Source organism: Phacochoerus africanus, chromosome 2, assembly GCF_016906955.1.
Source record: "Phacochoerus africanus isolate WHEZ1 chromosome 2, ROS_Pafr_v1, whole genome shotgun sequence".
Lineage (NCBI taxonomy): Eukaryota > Metazoa > Chordata > Mammalia > Artiodactyla > Suidae > Phacochoerus > Phacochoerus africanus.
In genome coordinates this window covers 207,116,328-207,133,201 of record NC_062545.1, presented here as the reverse complement: position 1 = coordinate 207,133,201, position 16,874 = coordinate 207,116,328, and the positions used below count along the sequence as shown (strand labels likewise).

Sequence of the window (16,874 nt, the reverse complement as noted above, 5' to 3'; positions counted from 1 at the left end):
CCCCAGAAGCAAATGATAAGGCAAGCTTGTAGGCACAAGTAGTTGATTTAGAAGATGATTTCAGGAAATGCCATTGGGGGATTAAGCTGATGCAGGGTGCATTGTAAAGCAAGGTACAGCAGTGGACAACTATAACCTGATTCCACTAGGGATTATGGAGCCCCTGTAGCTCCTTGTGGCTCATGGCTCTCTGAGCTGTGTGTACCTCGTTACGTGTCGCTGCAGTTGCATTCAATGCCTGATGCACAAAGGCTATCTTGAGATCTCCCTTTGTCACATTCACCTCTTTGTTGCAATAGAGTTGGGTGGATGGCGCTTATTAACCATAGTGGTCTTTTTCTAGACCCCATACCTGTTCATTTTCTTGATAGACACTTTCATTTTGGTAGAATTCCTCTTCCATTACCTTGGAAAGAACAATAAACTGAAATCTTCCTTGTGTATTTGAAAATGTCGTATATTACCTTTATAATGCATTAATAATTTGAATGTAGGATTGTAGATTACTTTCTCCAAAAAAATTGGAATCATTGCTTCATTGCTTTCTGAGGAAATTTCTCATGTTTTTCATGGTTATCTCATGTTCAGTGACCTTCTAATACCTGATACTTTGTATGTATCAGGGGCTCCATAATCCCTAGTGGAATCAGGTTATAGTTGTCCACTGCTGTACCTTGCTTTACAATGCACCCTGCATCAGCCTAATCCCCCAATGGCATTTTTTTTCCCTTCCGAAATGGTTTAGAACTGTCTCTTTGTGCCCAGTGTTAGGAAATTTCATATTAATAGTCCTCAGTATGGACTCTTTTATCCATTGTGCTAGCCATTCAATTGACCCTTTCAACCTAGAAATACACATTTGTTAGTTCAAAAATTTTCTTGAGCTTTTAAAAAGAATTTTTTCACTTTTGTTTCTGTGTTCATTCTTTTTGGAGCTTCAGCTGTTATTCAGCTGCTAGACCACATGGATTGATCTGATTTTATGCCTTCTTTCTGATTTTTTATCTCTTTGGGTTTTTTGTTCTACCCTTTGTGGGGGGTTGCCTCAACTTCTTCATCTCTGCTTCTCTTGGTTTTTAAAATTTTACATTTTGTTGAAATCATACTTAAAGTTAAAATTATGTGTTACTTTCTAAAAATTCTTTTTATTTCACGGATAAAGTGTCTTAGACACCTAGAAATAGTAATGATAGCTACTTTCCCTTCTCTGAATTTCCTTGTTTGTTATGATTCTCTCATGTTAGATGTTCTTGGCTAATGCTTTCCACCTAGGCATAGACAAGTAAAGCTGAGTCAGGTGGCTGGGGCTTATTAACTGTAATGGCTTCATTTTAGGGTAACAGCCTAAAGTGGTTGCATTGGGTGCTTCCAGCTTTGAGTATCTGTAGGTCTCTTGGGTTGGTTGTATTTCCCAGAGAACAACCTTCTAGTTCCCTGCCCATAGGGTAGGAACCTCACTGACATTTCTCTACGGGATAAGTAGGGGATGTGCTCTGGCAAGCATCACAGTACACAGTGAGGTCTGCCCCTAAGGCCCTTTTTGCAGCATAGGTCTGGTATCCTCTTTTCAAAAGAACTTGGCTAGATTGCTACACCTCTTATTCCTCAACAAAAGAAATGGGTTTTCTAGTTCTCATCCTCTGTTATGTTTCAAAAGGTTCTCAGTCGCATGAGCCAAAGGGTGTGAGCAGAGTCTGGTTATGACACCCGCTACCATGAGAGTCTACTAGTTTCCATGAGAGTCTGTGTATTCATGTATTCTGTCCATCTGTGGACATGGGTTAAGTGTCTACTGCATGTACAGAGTTAATGCTAATCCTGTCTGGGAGGTACCTGGAGCAGCACACCAGCATCCTGCTCTCCTGGGCCGGGGAGAATTGCTATTAGGAAGCTGTTTCTGCAGTAAACCCAGTGGGGCCCACTTGAATTAGAAGAGTGAGGGTGGGAAAGTGAAGATGGAGGCTTAGGTAGATAGTAACAACTTGAAAGACTAAAACTGTGGGGAAAAAAATGTAAAAGGTAATGTGAATGAGAGGAGTTAGGTCTCCTTAGAAGAGAAGAGGGTCCCTGGGGGCATATGCTGCTGGGTGAAGCCCTCTAGGCTGAGACTCTATTACAGGAAGGAGTGCCAGGGATTTAAATTTGTGATTTTCCAGGCTTCCTCTTGGTTTCTTAAAGTACTGCTTTTAAAAATGGTTTAAAGACAATTATGTTAACACTTGAAAATGGTTAATTCAGAGGTCTCTTAGTTTTTTTCCAGGATCACAGAAGTTTTACTAATCCAGGAGTCTTAAAAATACTTAGTGATTGTGAATAAATTGAAAAGCCAGTCTCTTCAAATATGTGAATCAATAGGTATTTTAGATGGTTTGAAGAAATAGCTAAACTCATAGAATATGATTTTCTTCTCCTTTCTTGGGAAAATGTAGAACATATTCCAGATGTTCTTAAGTAATTAGCAGAAGAATAAAGCTCTTCATAATTGAACATTCAAAGTGATGAGTTTGAAAATCAGCCACAGTATATTAAACTATTACCAGAAGACAACTCTTAACAGAACTAAAATATAAGCACAAATCAGTAACCAGCTTTTGTAAAAGGAGTGCATCTTTTGTGTAAAATAGTCAGAACATGATTTGAAGGGATTAACCACCCTGTGTGGGTTCTTTACTCTGTTTCTTTGATGTTCATTTATCTTCTTTCCCTCTGTTCATTTGGTACCTGTTATTGCCTAGTGTCTGCTTATCTCAATTTTATTTGTGCTTTTGTTACTCCTTCTTATTGCTCTCCTAGTACCTTGTGTGTATTGGCTACTATTACATTTATAATATTTGTTACCACTGTCTGTTTATGTATCTGATGCCTCACTATACTGTAAGCACCTTGGCAGGACTATGTCTTTCCTGGATCTCAAGTATGGCTTACTGTAGAAAAGTCTTTGAATATATGTATGTGTTATCATTACCACTCAAAATGTGGCATCATGTGACATTTTCTTTTTCTTTTTAGGGCCACACCAGCGGCATATGGTAGTTCCCAGGCTAGGGGTTGAAGCAGAGCTGCAGCTGCTGGCCTACACTACAGCCACAGCAACACCTGATTGAGCCAAGTCTGCAGCCTTGCAGCCGCTTGCAGCAACATTGGATCCTTAACCCACTGAACGAGGCCAGTGATGGAGTGACGCCACTGAGTGAGGCCGGTGACAGAGACAACATCAGGTCCTTAACCCGCTGAGCCACAATGAACTCCCTTGTGACATTTTCAGTTTTTCAAATTTAATATGTGTGGTGCACTTTTCTGTGAGAAACATGGTGAACAAAACATGAATTTTATATTTTTTTGAGGTACCACCAGGCCTCTTGTATTGCTGCTAGCCTAGCTGCTACTCCTTATGTGATTCTAAGCTTAAAGAAGTTTCTCTCCTGAAGCCTTCTTTGCAATGCCCACTCCCACAGACGAGGGTGATGCTATACTTTTGTAACTTGCTGTAATCCCCCCACATGACACTTAGTATATACACTTTACTCTCATTGCTTTTAAAATAAATGCTATGCTCAGTTCACTATAAACTTTGTAAAGACAGAGACCATAGCTGTCTTGTTCATTATGATACCCTTGGGGCAGGCTTGGGAGGGGATCCTCTTATGGTAATTCTCCTCATCTCCAGATTTAACCTTTGAAACCCAAAGTTTAAGTAAAAGCCTATTCGAAACAAATGTTCAAGATGAAATGTCATCCACCCCCAAATGCTTGAAAGTATGTGCTTTTGCTGTGATTCCCTCAGGGTTTCCATGCAGATGGAATCCTGAGCACAACCCTAGGTTAAGAACAGCCCCAACTCTGATAACGAATGTGAGAAACCTTAGTGTCCTAGCATTGAGTAAGTCATTGGCTTCAACAGTGTGCTAATAAAACTGTTTCTTCCGTGAAAACTGGATTTGCCTTCTAGGCATCTTTTATAAAAATAAAAGGAGGGGAAAAATGGAAATGCTGTCTTTGTGACACAAAACTAATTTTTAGAAGCAGTTATATGTGAGAGAAGTAATTAAGTCTTTTTAATGAACACAATATTTCTGTTCTTCATGGGTCTGTTTACTGTCAGAATCTTAGTTGAGAAGTGATTTGGAAAATAGTTCTATTTTATACGTGGTGTAAGTGAAACATGGCATAAGGCCCACACTGCAAGAATGAACTAATTTCCTACTTTAGCTTGTAGGCTCCAAGAACTATACTGTAAAAGTAGAATTCTAAAACTTAGAGATCGCATAATCCCGTAGTTTTTAAGGATTTCTGCGAGCCACCCACGTCCACAGACAGACAGTGCAGGGCCACAGCAATGAAGAGAGTATCAGAGAGGGCACAGGAGGATGAGCAAGAACACACAAGGATAGCATCTTCACCCGGAAAAGCTTTGCTTTTTCTAATAAATTCCTCATGAGATTTTGAGAGAAAAGGAAAGTTTAATAATTAAAACACAGCAGAAAGAAAAAAAATATCTGTATTGTCTGTATTTATCTGTGGACCAACCTGCACATCTTCTAGATGAAGGCATTGGTGAGGGTGTAGTTTGCAGTTGCTGAGCTGGTTTAGAGACTAGTTAAGGTCTGATTCTCCATCTAGCTCTGCTGCTCCTATGTCACATCACCTATTTTGACAGTCTCTCATCTCTTTGCCTCCAGCTTCCAGAGCCAAACTCAGCATGATCAACACCATGTCAAAAATCCGTGGCCAAGAAAAAGGGCCAGGCTATCCCCAGGCAGAAGCACTGCTGGCCGAGGCCATGCTCAAGTTCGGAAGAGAGCTTGGAGATGACTGCAACTTCGGTAACGAGTGCTGGCTCACGTTTTAATTTTTCGTTTGTACGTGGGGTTTTTAGTGCCACGAAAAAAAATTCTGTAGGAAATAATTCAAGCCATTTTATATTTTGATTCTCAGTTTGAGGTTGTGTACACAAGGGCCCCAAATATGTTTTCAGAGTCGTTTCATCATTTTTAGTGGGATTTGTCATCAGGATTTTTATTTATTTCCTTTTTCCCCTGATGAGATCCCATCATTACAGTAGCTGGTTGATGTATCTGGATGCCTGGACGCTGACCCTTGCATGCGTCTGGGAGTAACTGAGTTGGTCAGAGCAAACAGTCACATCAGCATGATTCAACATCCCACCCCAGGAGCTTCCTCTTAGATCTCTGCTCTTCTGTACGTGGTACCTAATTTTAGTACCCCAGGTGAATTTCCTCACCCTTCTCTCCTCTGACCCTCAGTTACCATACTCACCATCTTATGTTTCCACTCCTTCCTGATGTGAGATCTCAGCAAGTGACTGGCCTTTTTGACTGAGGCCTGTTTTTGCCTCCTGGTATTTGCTTTTGCTGACTGCATTGGCATTAAACGGATCTCCTGCAAGGGAGGGTTGGGAGCTTCCAAATTGCTTTTAAAGGAAAAGCAAATTTTTCTGTTCCTTATAATAAGGAGAGCACTGCCACCCTTTGGGGACACTGAGTCTCTTGTACTCAGTGAACATTTACAAAGTGTCTCAGGTGGAAAATACGCTGATCTCTGGAGGGCGTTATATGCTGTGTCTCCTGCATTGGCTCTCTTCAGAGACGGGCAGTGATCCCTGGGTTTTCGTCCATGATGGGCCCTCTGATTGCAAGTGCCTTTCCCCTTTGTTCTTTAACATGCAAGCCCATCATTTTCCCCTTCCAGGCCCCGCGCTTGGTGAGGTGGGGGAGGCCATGCGGGAACTCTCGGAGGTGAAAGACTCTTTGGACATGGAAGTGAAGCAGAACTTCATTGACCCCCTTCAGAATCTTCATGACAAGGATCTGAGGGAAATTCAGGTATCAGCAACTCATTCTTTGGGAAATGGGCAGTTTGAATTGTACAGATGCTGGTGCCATTTTCCTTTAGAAAACATCTTTTAGGCTTAGCTTGCATGTTGTTAGTCGTGAGCATGTGAATTGCAAAATAGTCCAGCACAATTTCTGGCTTGAGAGAAGCCAGAAATGCAGTACGTTTTGTCTACCCATTGTGACTGAGCCACTCATGAGTATTACATTGACTTCTCCATGTTCAGTTTTCAGGTTTTTTCAAGCTTTTTTCTCCTGAGGGATAATATCTTGTACCTGATAATATACAATTTTATTAATAATTCTATGATTTTCTAGGGTGATTTCACCCTCTAAAATACTAGCTGTACCATTGTTACCTTAAAAACATAGTTATTCAAGCATTGAGAACTTTGTCTAGATACTCATGTTGCAACAGAAGAAAGGCTGGGGAAAAATGTAATTGTAATGTATACATGTAAGGATAACCTGACCCCCTTGCTGTACAGTGGGAAAAAAATAATAATAAATAATTAAAAAAATAGTTATTCAATTACCCTATAAACATTTTTTGTATTTTTATAATGGTCTTTACCCAACTATCCTCTTTTTTAAAATATGTAGCCAACAGTTGAGCTATTCCAAATAAATAAGTTCACCTCACTTTAGCCCTAACTGGGTGTGTAATGTTTGCTCATTCATTCCTTTAACAAATATTTGTTGAGCTTGTCTGAAATTTGTTTTTCTTGACTATAACATGAGGGTAACATAGCTTGGAATCTCCCCAGTCTCCTTATTCGAGCTTAAATCTCCTTTAAGCCCTACCACCTGCTCAAGGTCACACATTTAGTATGAGGTCAACTCACTCTAAATCTAACATGTAACTCTGACTCCAATGCTCTGCCCTGCAGCTGACTGCAAGTTCAGATGTGTTTTTGTTTGTTTGTTTATTTGTTTGTTTTTAAATCTCCCTTCCAAAAGAACAGACATTTCATTTGGGCCAGGGATGGATTGGAGGCAGACTGTGTAATGGGAAGGAAAGCTGAGGATATTCTACTTCTCATTTCTTCACCACTCCCAGCTCTGTTCATTCCCTTCCCTTTCACCACGCAAGATTATGGGAAATCTAGCATTTTCTGCCACCCATTAGTAGTGGAACACTGCAGCTCATAGGAAAAAAAAAATACCTTGTAGCTTTGGGAAACTTCTTTCCCACTTGGTCACTAGAGGTGTTGGGCAAGGCTAGGCAGCCACACACCTGAGACTTGTACACCTGGGATGAGGCAGAGAGATTGGAGTGCAGTGTGGGGTGTTAGGTCCCTGCTCAGGTCTCCTCCAGGTTAAGTCCGTGACTAATTGTCATCATTTGCTAGATGGAAGACTTATATTAATCTATGATTCCCTGAAAGCTGCACCAGTCAATTGGGTTAAGTGTTAAGACATAGATTTCTAGACCCTAGCCCTACATAATCTAATTCAGGTAATCAAGCAGTCTCTTGGAGTAGACCATGATGGAAGATAATAAGAAAGGGAATATGTGTGTGTGTGTGTGTGTGTGTATACACATACATACATACATATACATGGCTGGGTCACGTTGCTACGTGTTGGAAATTGGCACAACATTGTAAATCAGCTATACTTAAAAAAAAGAAAAGAAAAAATCTGTGTTTTTTTCTTCTTTCTTTCCACGCCTGTGGCATATGGAAGTTCCCAGACTAGGGGTAGAATCAGAGCTGCAGCTGCCAGCCTACACCACAGCCACAGCGACTCAGGATCCGAGTCACATCTGCAGCCTACACTGAGCCACATCTTTAACCCACTGAGCCAGGCCAGGTTTTAAACCCACATCCTCATGGACACTAGTCAGGTTCTTAACATGCTGAGCCATAATGGGACCCACAAATCCATGTTTTTAATAAGCATCTTAGATAAATCTAACAGGCTAGATTACCTCAAAGATAAATCCTTTCCAGCATTAATGTTCTATGATATAAGAAATAAGACTATCATTCTTTCTCACCTCATTTCAAACTGTTTTTTCCTTTGCTTTCCTATGAGATACCACTTCTCTTGAAGAAGGAGACTTTCAAGACCCACTTGCCTACGCTTTCCAAATGTGTAGGGTGTGTGCACCCGTTCCCAGCTTCCATAATGGGATGGAGAGGCATATATTCCACCTTGGCTTTGGCCCAGCCAGGCAGAAAATAAAGGACACTCTATTTCCCACAATTTCTTCCTTGCTTCTAATTATTGTTAAAGATGTTTCTCCACATTTAGTCTTTGGAAGCATTTGCCCCACTGATGCATGTTTCTTTATTTTTCTTGTGACGTAATTTTTAGAGCTTAGCCTGTCTTATTTTGGAGGCATGATGGGAAAGTGAGGCATGAATAGGCCCTTTCCATACATCCTTTCAAAGCATATTCCCGCCCTTGATTTCTTCAGCATCATCTAAAGAAGTTGGAGGGTCGACGCCTAGATTTTGATTATAAGAAAAAACGACAAGGCAAGATTCCCGATGAAGAGCTACGTCAAGCGCTGGAGAAATTTGATGAGTCTAAAGAAATTGCTGAGTCCAGCATGTTCAATCTATTAGAGATGGATGTGAGTGACTCTCCTGTGGTTTTTAATTTAATCTTGCCAGTGAGGCACATGGTTAATGTGGTAAAGGGTTATGTAATTAGGAATGTTAATAATTGATTTCACTGTTGAGAACCTCAATAGATGGTTATTTCTTAAAAATTATTTGAAATTATAAAGTAGACCAAGAAATGGTAAAACTATCTGTATTCCTATAGTTTGATTTAATTAGATTTTTGTGTGCTAGTGATCTTAAAATATTATAAATCGAGGTGACATAAAAGCATGTTTCTGATGACCTACTTGTAAGTCCAATAGCTTAAAAAAATACTCTGTTGAAATGTAAGGCAGATTGACTTCAGACAATATAAGAATATCAATCAGGTAAAATACTTTTCAGAAGTGAGTGTCCAGTATATGTTAAGATGTTCTGTATTTTGAAGTAAAGTTGACATTTTCTTTCCACAGATAATTTCTATTGAGATTGAAGATTTTAGCATAGATACTACATTTGGGATATAGATGAGATAGTTGAAAAGTTGCCTTCCCATTTCCAGAGCACCAAATTATAGTTCATGGCTTCAGAAGTTACATTCTGACCACTCATGGCATAAGACCTGTTACTCAGCTTTCCTGTCCTTGTTCCTCCCCACTTCCGGCCCCATCATTTGCTACCCAGCTTCTCCTATATGTACTTACCACTCCCCTGACTAGTGGCAGGGGAGGCATGTTGAACATATGCAGACTTGCCCGCCACCCAGAGACAGTGTTGGTTTGTGTTTATGAAAAGCAGATTGTCTAGCTAACTACAGAAGAGGAAAACCGTGGGTGTGAGCATGACCTGAATCACGTCTTCCCTGCATCCAGGGCCCCACCCCAAAACTCATGGGACAGCAGGGCCTCGTTGATTTGGAGGCCATAACTCAGCCAGATCACAACACAAGATGCAAAATGAAGAGTAACCGAGAAAGTGTAGAATGTCGGAGCTGGAATGAACCCAAGATGTCACTTGACCCAACCCTTTTACATTACAAGTGAGGCTCAAAACAAAAGATTTTCCATCATGCTACACTGCCTCCCATAGTGCTTCGTGTGAGAAATCAATGTTCACATTTTTATTAACAGCACTAATATTGACTTGGCATGAAAAGTATAGGGAGCAAAGAATGTCCTAGTCAATGTACCTTTTGTCCTATAGGAATTCAATAACATAAGCCAAATCCTAATCAGAAGGTTGTAGCCAAACCTGATACTGTTTGACAAGACTTATGTGAGCTTCAGGAGGATTCTGTCTAATGTTTCTTCTCATAGAGTTTCCAAGTGTAGGTTTGCTGTATTATCCTCAGTCAATTTGGAACGTGCAAAACTATCAGTCAGCTTAACTTACCACACAGTTATGGGCATTGTCAGGCACAGAGCTGTATGCAGGGGCAGCTCTGTCAGATGTACTGAGTAGTAGCAGTTGGTTAAAGATAGCAAACTGGTAACTAAGGCATGATTCCCCTGTTGATTGCAGATTGAACAGGTGAGCCAGCTCTCTGCACTTGTCCAAGCCCAGCTGGAGTACCATAAGCAGGCCGTCCAGATCCTGCAGCAGGTCACCGTTAGACTGGAAGAAAGGTATCATCCAGATTCCTGCCTTTTACATTTCCATTTTCTTGCTATAAAATGATGTGTAAAGAAATGGAAATATTAGAATACATTTGAAGAAAAACTTCCACCACAATTCCTGCTGGTCCTATACAGACACCTTGTGAACCATTCATTTTGATTTTATATTGTCTTGGGCTTTGTTTTACTTTGTTCTGTTGAATCTCATTTTGTGTTTATGAGAGGTCGATACTTAGGTTTTATTTTGGTTGCCACAGATGGGACCCAGGACACTACTAATGATAATGGATGTGATTTGCTCAGCAGCTATTCTGTGTGGGTACCAAAGGCATATCATCCTCAGTCACATACAGCCCTGGAACCGTGTCTCTTTAGCCTTACCTAACCGATGAGCAGACTGAGGCTTAGGATCACACAGTGGGGCAGCAGGGCTTCACATTTAAGCATAACCTATTGGAAAGCCTGTGTTATTTTGCACCTTATGTTTCTTTGAATGGTGGTGACAAGGTCCACCAGAGGCAGCTGCTTTCCTAGGCCTGTTCTGCATTCTCATATGTGCCCCATAGCCAGGCTGGGGTAGTTTTCTTTCGGAATGGGGCTCCCTAGTGCTGTGGAGAGTGTGTATGGTGCCTGTTGCTATATAGTATGGGTTACTTTATTTAAGCTGAACGTGTATGCCTCAGAGGCTGGCCTCACCAGCTTTTATTCTCAGCTGTGGCCAGATTTGACTCTCACAGCTGTTGATATGGCCGTAAATGTGCAAGGCAGCCTCCACTTATGATGCTGTATGAGGAGCAACTTCCTGACCTGTTTCTATCTGGCCAGCCTCCTCTTCTTGGTATCTTCCTTGACTAGTGCTTTGATTGTGCACCTCCCCACAGTGCACACTTGTGGAAATATGTGTGTGACATGCCAAAGCCTCTAAAAAGGCTTCAAACATGCCCTTCAAAGTACTAAAGAAATTTTATATGTCTTTGTGACAGTCGTTAAGCATGGAGGCCACTTTTCTTGTTTTCCCCTAAAATGTTTAGAGTCACTGTTACTCTTCAATCATCATACCCTAAACTCTCCCCACCCTTGCAGGTCTGCCCTACACTTTGCTTAATGACCACCTAAAAGGGTGGGAAGTACTCAGGGGTGAGCAGAATACTTTGCCTGCCTGTACCTTTCCACCTTTCTTCCTTCTTCCTTGGCTTCTTTCCTTTCCCTCTGTGCTGTTCTCAGAACACACAGTATTTCCTCCTCTCCTCCTCCGACACCTTCTCAAGCTCTGCATGGAATAACTTTCTTCTGGAAACAACTGTTTATCTAGAAATGACTCCTGATGATCTTTCACTTCTGTCCTTAAGCCTTCTCCAACCTCCCCTGGGACAGGTAGCTCCTCCCCATCTCACTGCCAGCTCCATCCCTGTGTTCCTGCAGCATTTGGTACAAATCTCCATGGCAGCACTTATTACAATTCATGGTAATCAGTTGTTTGTGTTCTGTCTCCACTCCAGACCATAAGCTGTTTGAGGGTAAGAATTGTGTCTTACTCACCTTTTGTGTTCCTGGTGCCTAGCACAGTGCAAACTTGCAGAGTGAGCTCAGAATTAATGAGGGAGAACCTGAGAGGAAGGATGAAAGCAATGAGGGTATAACTGCAGAGAGTGTGACCCCAGCGCCCAAGTGGAGACAGACACAGATAAGAAAACTGAGGGTCCTTTTCAGATTTCACCTGCTCCACAGTGGTAGATTGGTGGCTAGTCAAAGCATTTGCTGGATTTAATTGCTTTTCTTTTTGCTTCTTAATTGACTACACATCCCACCTCCTACCTCCTACCTTTTCCTTTCTTTCTTTCTTTCTTTCTTTCTTTCTTTCTTTCTTTCTTTCTTTCTTTCTTTCTTTCTGTCTGTCTGTCTGTCTGTCTGTCTTTCTGTCTTTCTGTCTGTCTGTCTGTCTTTCTGTCTGTCTGTCTTTCTGTCTGTCTTTCTGTCTGTCTTTCTGTCTGTCTTTCTGTCTGTCTGTCTGTCTGTCTGTCTTTCTTTCTGTCTGTCTGTCTGTCTGTCTGTCTTTCTGTCTTTGTAAAGGCCACACCTGCGGCATATGGAGGTTTGCAGGTTAGGGGTTGAATCAAACTACAGCTGCCAGCCACACTTACAGACACAGCCACACCAGATCTGAGACATGTGCGTGACCTACAGCACAGCTCACAGCAACGCCAGATCCTTAACCCACTAAGTGGGGCTAGGGATTGACGCTTCATCCTCATGTCAGATTCGTTTCCAACAAGCCACGATGGGAACTCCCCATCTTTTCTCTTTAATGCAGAATAAGACAAGCTTCATCTCAGCCTCGAAGGGAGTATCAGCCCAAACCTCGAATGAGCCTGGAGTTTCCAACTGGGGACAGCACTCAGCCCAATGGGGGCCTCTCCCACACAGGCACCCCCAAACCTGCAGGTAAGTATCGGATCCCTGGTACATGGCCTTGGCCACGCCCCGTGGACACTCTTCCAGAAATTCTAGGAGCAATCCCATCTGGCTACATAAGAATTATGCAGGAATATATTTCTTACAGGATGGTTTTGTCAGGTAGAAACTCTCTTAAAGGAGTTCCTTCTTGTCTCATTCATTCTCTTTCCCTCCTTTACTCTCTCTCTCCTCTGTAAAGCCTTCTTTGTACGTCTCTTTTACCCTCAGTCTCCATCAGCACACACTTACCTGCTTTAACACATTTGATACTGACCCTCTTTTGTGGTCTTTAAATCACTGTAATATGTCAGTTGAGTTGTAAGGATGTCATCTTCTTTCCTGTCTGTCCCTTTCTGTGATTCCAGCATGCGTGGGGGTGAATGCCCCAAGGCAGTGCATGCCCTTGTACACTCACACATACCCCACAGATGGCAGCTCCAGAAACCTGCTGAGTTGGGTTTCTTGAGGCCCAGGAACATGAGGGTGAATATATTTGCAGATGAATATATTTTGAATCCCACTATCTGCTGGATTTCCTTCCCCTCCCCACCCTCCACCAGTTCATTGTGCTATGGTAACAGGTAGGTGCATTAAAAGCTGAAAACTATTTTCTTTCAGGGATATAGATGTATAACTGATTATATTATTCTTTTACTTGGTCCCACTGCTTTCTACCCCCTGCATACAGAACAGATAAAAGCCTGTGCTTGAGGTATATTCATCCTTAAGAATCTGCTTGGTCGAAGAGTGGGAACTGTCTTATCCTGGATATGGATGTTAAGGATGGGAAGCTCTCTCCTGTTTCCCTGTATCCCCAGTGCTGGATGTTCTACAGAAGGAAATGTTTTATGAGATGCTCTCAGGAGACCATGAAAGCAAAAAGGGAGGGTGTGATGACCATTGGCTCTGCTCCTCGGGCTTACCTCTGCTGCTCAGAGCCCTCGTGTGGGGCTTTTGCTGGTTATAAGGACTAGGCACATAATGTAACTAGGCACATAATGTAACCCGGCTTCTCCCTGCTCAGAAAGCAAACACATATCTCATTTTTCTTTTGGAGACTTGTTAATTTGCTTTCTCTAAGTTAAAAAAAATCATTATCAGAGTTCCCGTCGTGGCGCAGTGGTTAATGAATCCGACTAGGAACCAGGAGGTTGCGGGTTCGGTCCCTGCCCTTGCTCAGTGGGTTAAAGGATCCGGCGTTGCCGTGAGTTGTGGTGTAGGTCGCAGATGTGGCTCGGATCCCGTGTTGCTGTGGCTCTGGTGTAGGCCGGTGGCTATGGCTCTGATTAGACCCCTAGCCTGGGAACCTCCATATGCCGTGGGAACGGCCCTAGAAAAGACAAAAAGACCAAAAAAAAAAAAAAAATCATTGTCCCCTTTCAGAGCCATCCAGGTGGCATGGAGCTGTTTCCACTTGCCTGAGTTTATACACATGTGTGTATGCCTGCTATGGTAATACTTTTGCTCATTTAACAGTTTTCTCTCTCTCTCTCTTTTTTTTTTTTGTCTATTTTTTAGGGCCACACCCATGGCATCTGGAGGTTCCCAGGCTAGGGGTTGAATTGGAGCTGTAGCTGCCAGCCTACGCTACAGCCACAGCAATGCAGGATATGAGCCACATCCGAGACCTACGCCACAGCTCATGGCAATGCTGGATCTTTAACTCACTGAGTGAGGCCAGGGATCAAACCCACGTCCTCATGAAAACTAGTTGGATTCGTTAACTCTGAGCCACAATGGGAACTCCAACACAGTTCTCTTTTAAGATAGGATTCCCTCCTTCATTATTTAATTCAATGTAGAATCTATTATTTTTTATATTCCATAGCTCTGATACATACCTCTTATTTATATAGGTAATGTGATGTGGAGGTGGAAATTGTATCATTTTTTATGTAATCCCATTTAATAGCCACGGTAGTACTGTGAAGTAAGTTCTTTTAGTTCCAATTTTAGAAAAACTGAGAGTGAAGTGCCATGTGCAAGGGTCACGGAGAGTAGCATCTCGAACCCAGTGTTTTATATTGTCTTGTTTTCATCACATTACTGTGGCTCTCCAGAGGCTGGGGGTCTTTATTTTTTAAAAGTAAGAAATGCACTGTTATTCTGAAGTCCCAAAGCCCTGTCCATATACTTTACTGTTTCACATGTGCAGAGATTTTAAAGAGGTTAGCATGAAAAGAATTCTGTCCATTCTCCATTATGAATCTAAAGTCCATGAAGACTCCTTAAGTCATTGGGTCTCCTATTGCTGAGCACTGTAGGATGATCAACCTTGTTGAAATGTGTTGTATCTACCTATCATGAGAATAGATGTGGCCATGTTTTCATACTGGAAATAGAAACAGGAATTCAACAACTTCCAGAGATGTAAGAAAGCTTCTGAAGATGGGGAGAGGGCAAGGTGCCATGCCGCAGATACTGAGGACCAGTGGCAAGAGGAAGCTTCAGCAGGAAGAGGAGTGAGGGAGGAACCCAGGGGGACAGTAGGCTGGGCAGGCACAGCATGCAGCAGATATGTGAGTTAAATTCCCCTGTCTCTCTGTGTTCTCTCCTGCTCTGTTCCCCAGGTGCCCCAATGGATCAGCCCTGCTGCCGAGCTCTGTATGACTTTGAACCTGAAAATGAAGGGGAGTTGGGTTTTAAAGAGGGTGATATTATCACACTCACCAACCAGATTGATGAGAACTGGTATGAGGGGATGCTCCACGGCCAGTCAGGCTTCTTCCCCATCAATTATGTGGAGATTCTGGTTGCTCTGCCCCATTAGGATGTTATGGTGGCTGGCTCACCTCTTCTTGACCCAGATAGTTAAGTTTAACCACTGCTTTGGTAATGCTGCTTACAACACATCCCAAGTGCAGGCCGCAGTGGTCCAAGTCATCCAGCCCCACTGAGTATCTTTGGTTGACTTGCGTGAGCCCAGGAAAGTCATGGTGATGGATGGTGTCTTCTTCGCCTGGTGGGCATGGCATGTGCTTTTTAATTACCATCTGAGACCAGCCAGTAGTCACAGAACTGCTGTTTACACAGGTCTCAGGAGGCTGTGGCTTCTGAGACTATGACCATGCGCCACATCCCAGAAAAACCATCCCACCGAAGATACCGTCTATCACCCGGGGCCATCTCAAGGTCTCAGGTTCTTTATTTCAATAGAAGAGAAAGTTCTTGTTTTCACCTTGATTGACCCCTCCCAAACATGTGAGTCATGGAATTGTTGAAGAAAGCCTCCCTCACCAGCGAAGTGTCTTCTGGTTTGAATGAGCCACTCCCTTGTTGCTGTCAACAGAGAAGTGTTGGGTGTGGGTTCAAAGCCTTCTCTGAAAACAGTCACCTTTGTTCCCCCTGCTTATGCCTATTGCTGAGGTACATCCAGTTTTCTTCCCTCCCCGCTATTAAGACCAGAGTGGGATTCCCATTTTATGTCCAACTAAGACCATTAGCAGCCAGCATTCTGTGGGTGGGGCTAAGGAGGAGATTCTCTATCATGAGGACTTGGGAAGAGATCTGGTTTCCAAGCTTAAATTTCTTGCTGAATAGAAACCATGTATGTATATAGGGCATTTCTGATGGTACATGAAAAGGGGAGAAAATATCCTCACTTCAGTTTATTTATGAATTCCATGTTTCATGAATCCATTTGGCACAGAGACACGAGGAGAAACCATTTTCCCACTATGTTATAGACCGAGAAAAGTAACTGTCATCACTTTCCACTTTCACCTTGTGTTCTTTGAACATCATTTGTGCATATTCTGCCCTCAATGAGGACCAAATAAAGATGATTTTTGTGCTTAGCAGTTTAAGATGTGTGGCTGCATATGCAAAACTCTTTCCCAGTTCAGCCATGACTTTTATTTCTCTCCCTTCTCGCTCATATTCATTTTGTGTGTACAGTGCTGTGCATAAGCTTATGAGTGGTTTTTTGGTTTTGTTTTTGTATCAGTCATTAAAGCCCTGTTAAGTATCCAGAGTTCTATTTATCTAGCTGTACAGATTCTCTCAGAGGTTTAATGTGCTGCTTCGGATGTGCTACCCGCGGTAGTGGATCATGTGGAGTGAAAGGCAAAAGTGGATCATGTGGAGTGAAAGGCAAATCTTATTGCTTCGTGTATAAACTCTTACCACGGGAAGCATCGCTGTTTCCAATAAATACTGCTGAAGACAGAACCAAAGGCTCTGGTCCTTTATTTTGTGTCACTTCTCTGGGCCCCACAGTGGGTGGACGAGTCTTCATTGCCTTCCCATAAAGCCACCCAGACCTGTTTCCAACTTCAGCCCTGTTTCTCCGTCATCGGGAAAGTGCCATTGTCAAGAAGCAAGTTAGCCTGGGCACTGGTGACTTCTTAGTAGCCCCAGGAAGGGGGAGATTTAAGAGAGAGGATAAGAAAGTGGGG

The 16,874-nt window shown here is 42.4% G+C and overlaps 1 protein-coding gene across 1 annotated transcript in view; it reads left to right on the top strand.

Moving 5' to 3' along the window:
* The window catches only part of SH3GL2 (SH3 domain containing GRB2 like 2, endophilin A1), a 202,852-nt gene extending 186,205 nt beyond the window's left edge, over nucleotides 1–16,647 (top strand). Inside the window, exons 4-9 of the mRNA XM_047767603.1 lie at nucleotides 4,680–4,823; nucleotides 5,710–5,843; nucleotides 8,278–8,436; nucleotides 9,929–10,032; nucleotides 12,335–12,465; nucleotides 15,048–16,647. Coding sequence (XP_047623559.1) covers nucleotides 4,680–4,823; nucleotides 5,710–5,843; nucleotides 8,278–8,436; nucleotides 9,929–10,032; nucleotides 12,335–12,465; nucleotides 15,048–15,247 — 872 coding nt within the window. The 3' untranslated portion in view covers nucleotides 15,248–16,647. The remainder of the gene's footprint in view (nucleotides 1–4,679; nucleotides 4,824–5,709; nucleotides 5,844–8,277; nucleotides 8,437–9,928; nucleotides 10,033–12,334; nucleotides 12,466–15,047) is intronic.
* The last annotated feature ends 227 nt before the right edge of the window (nucleotides 16,648–16,874 follow it).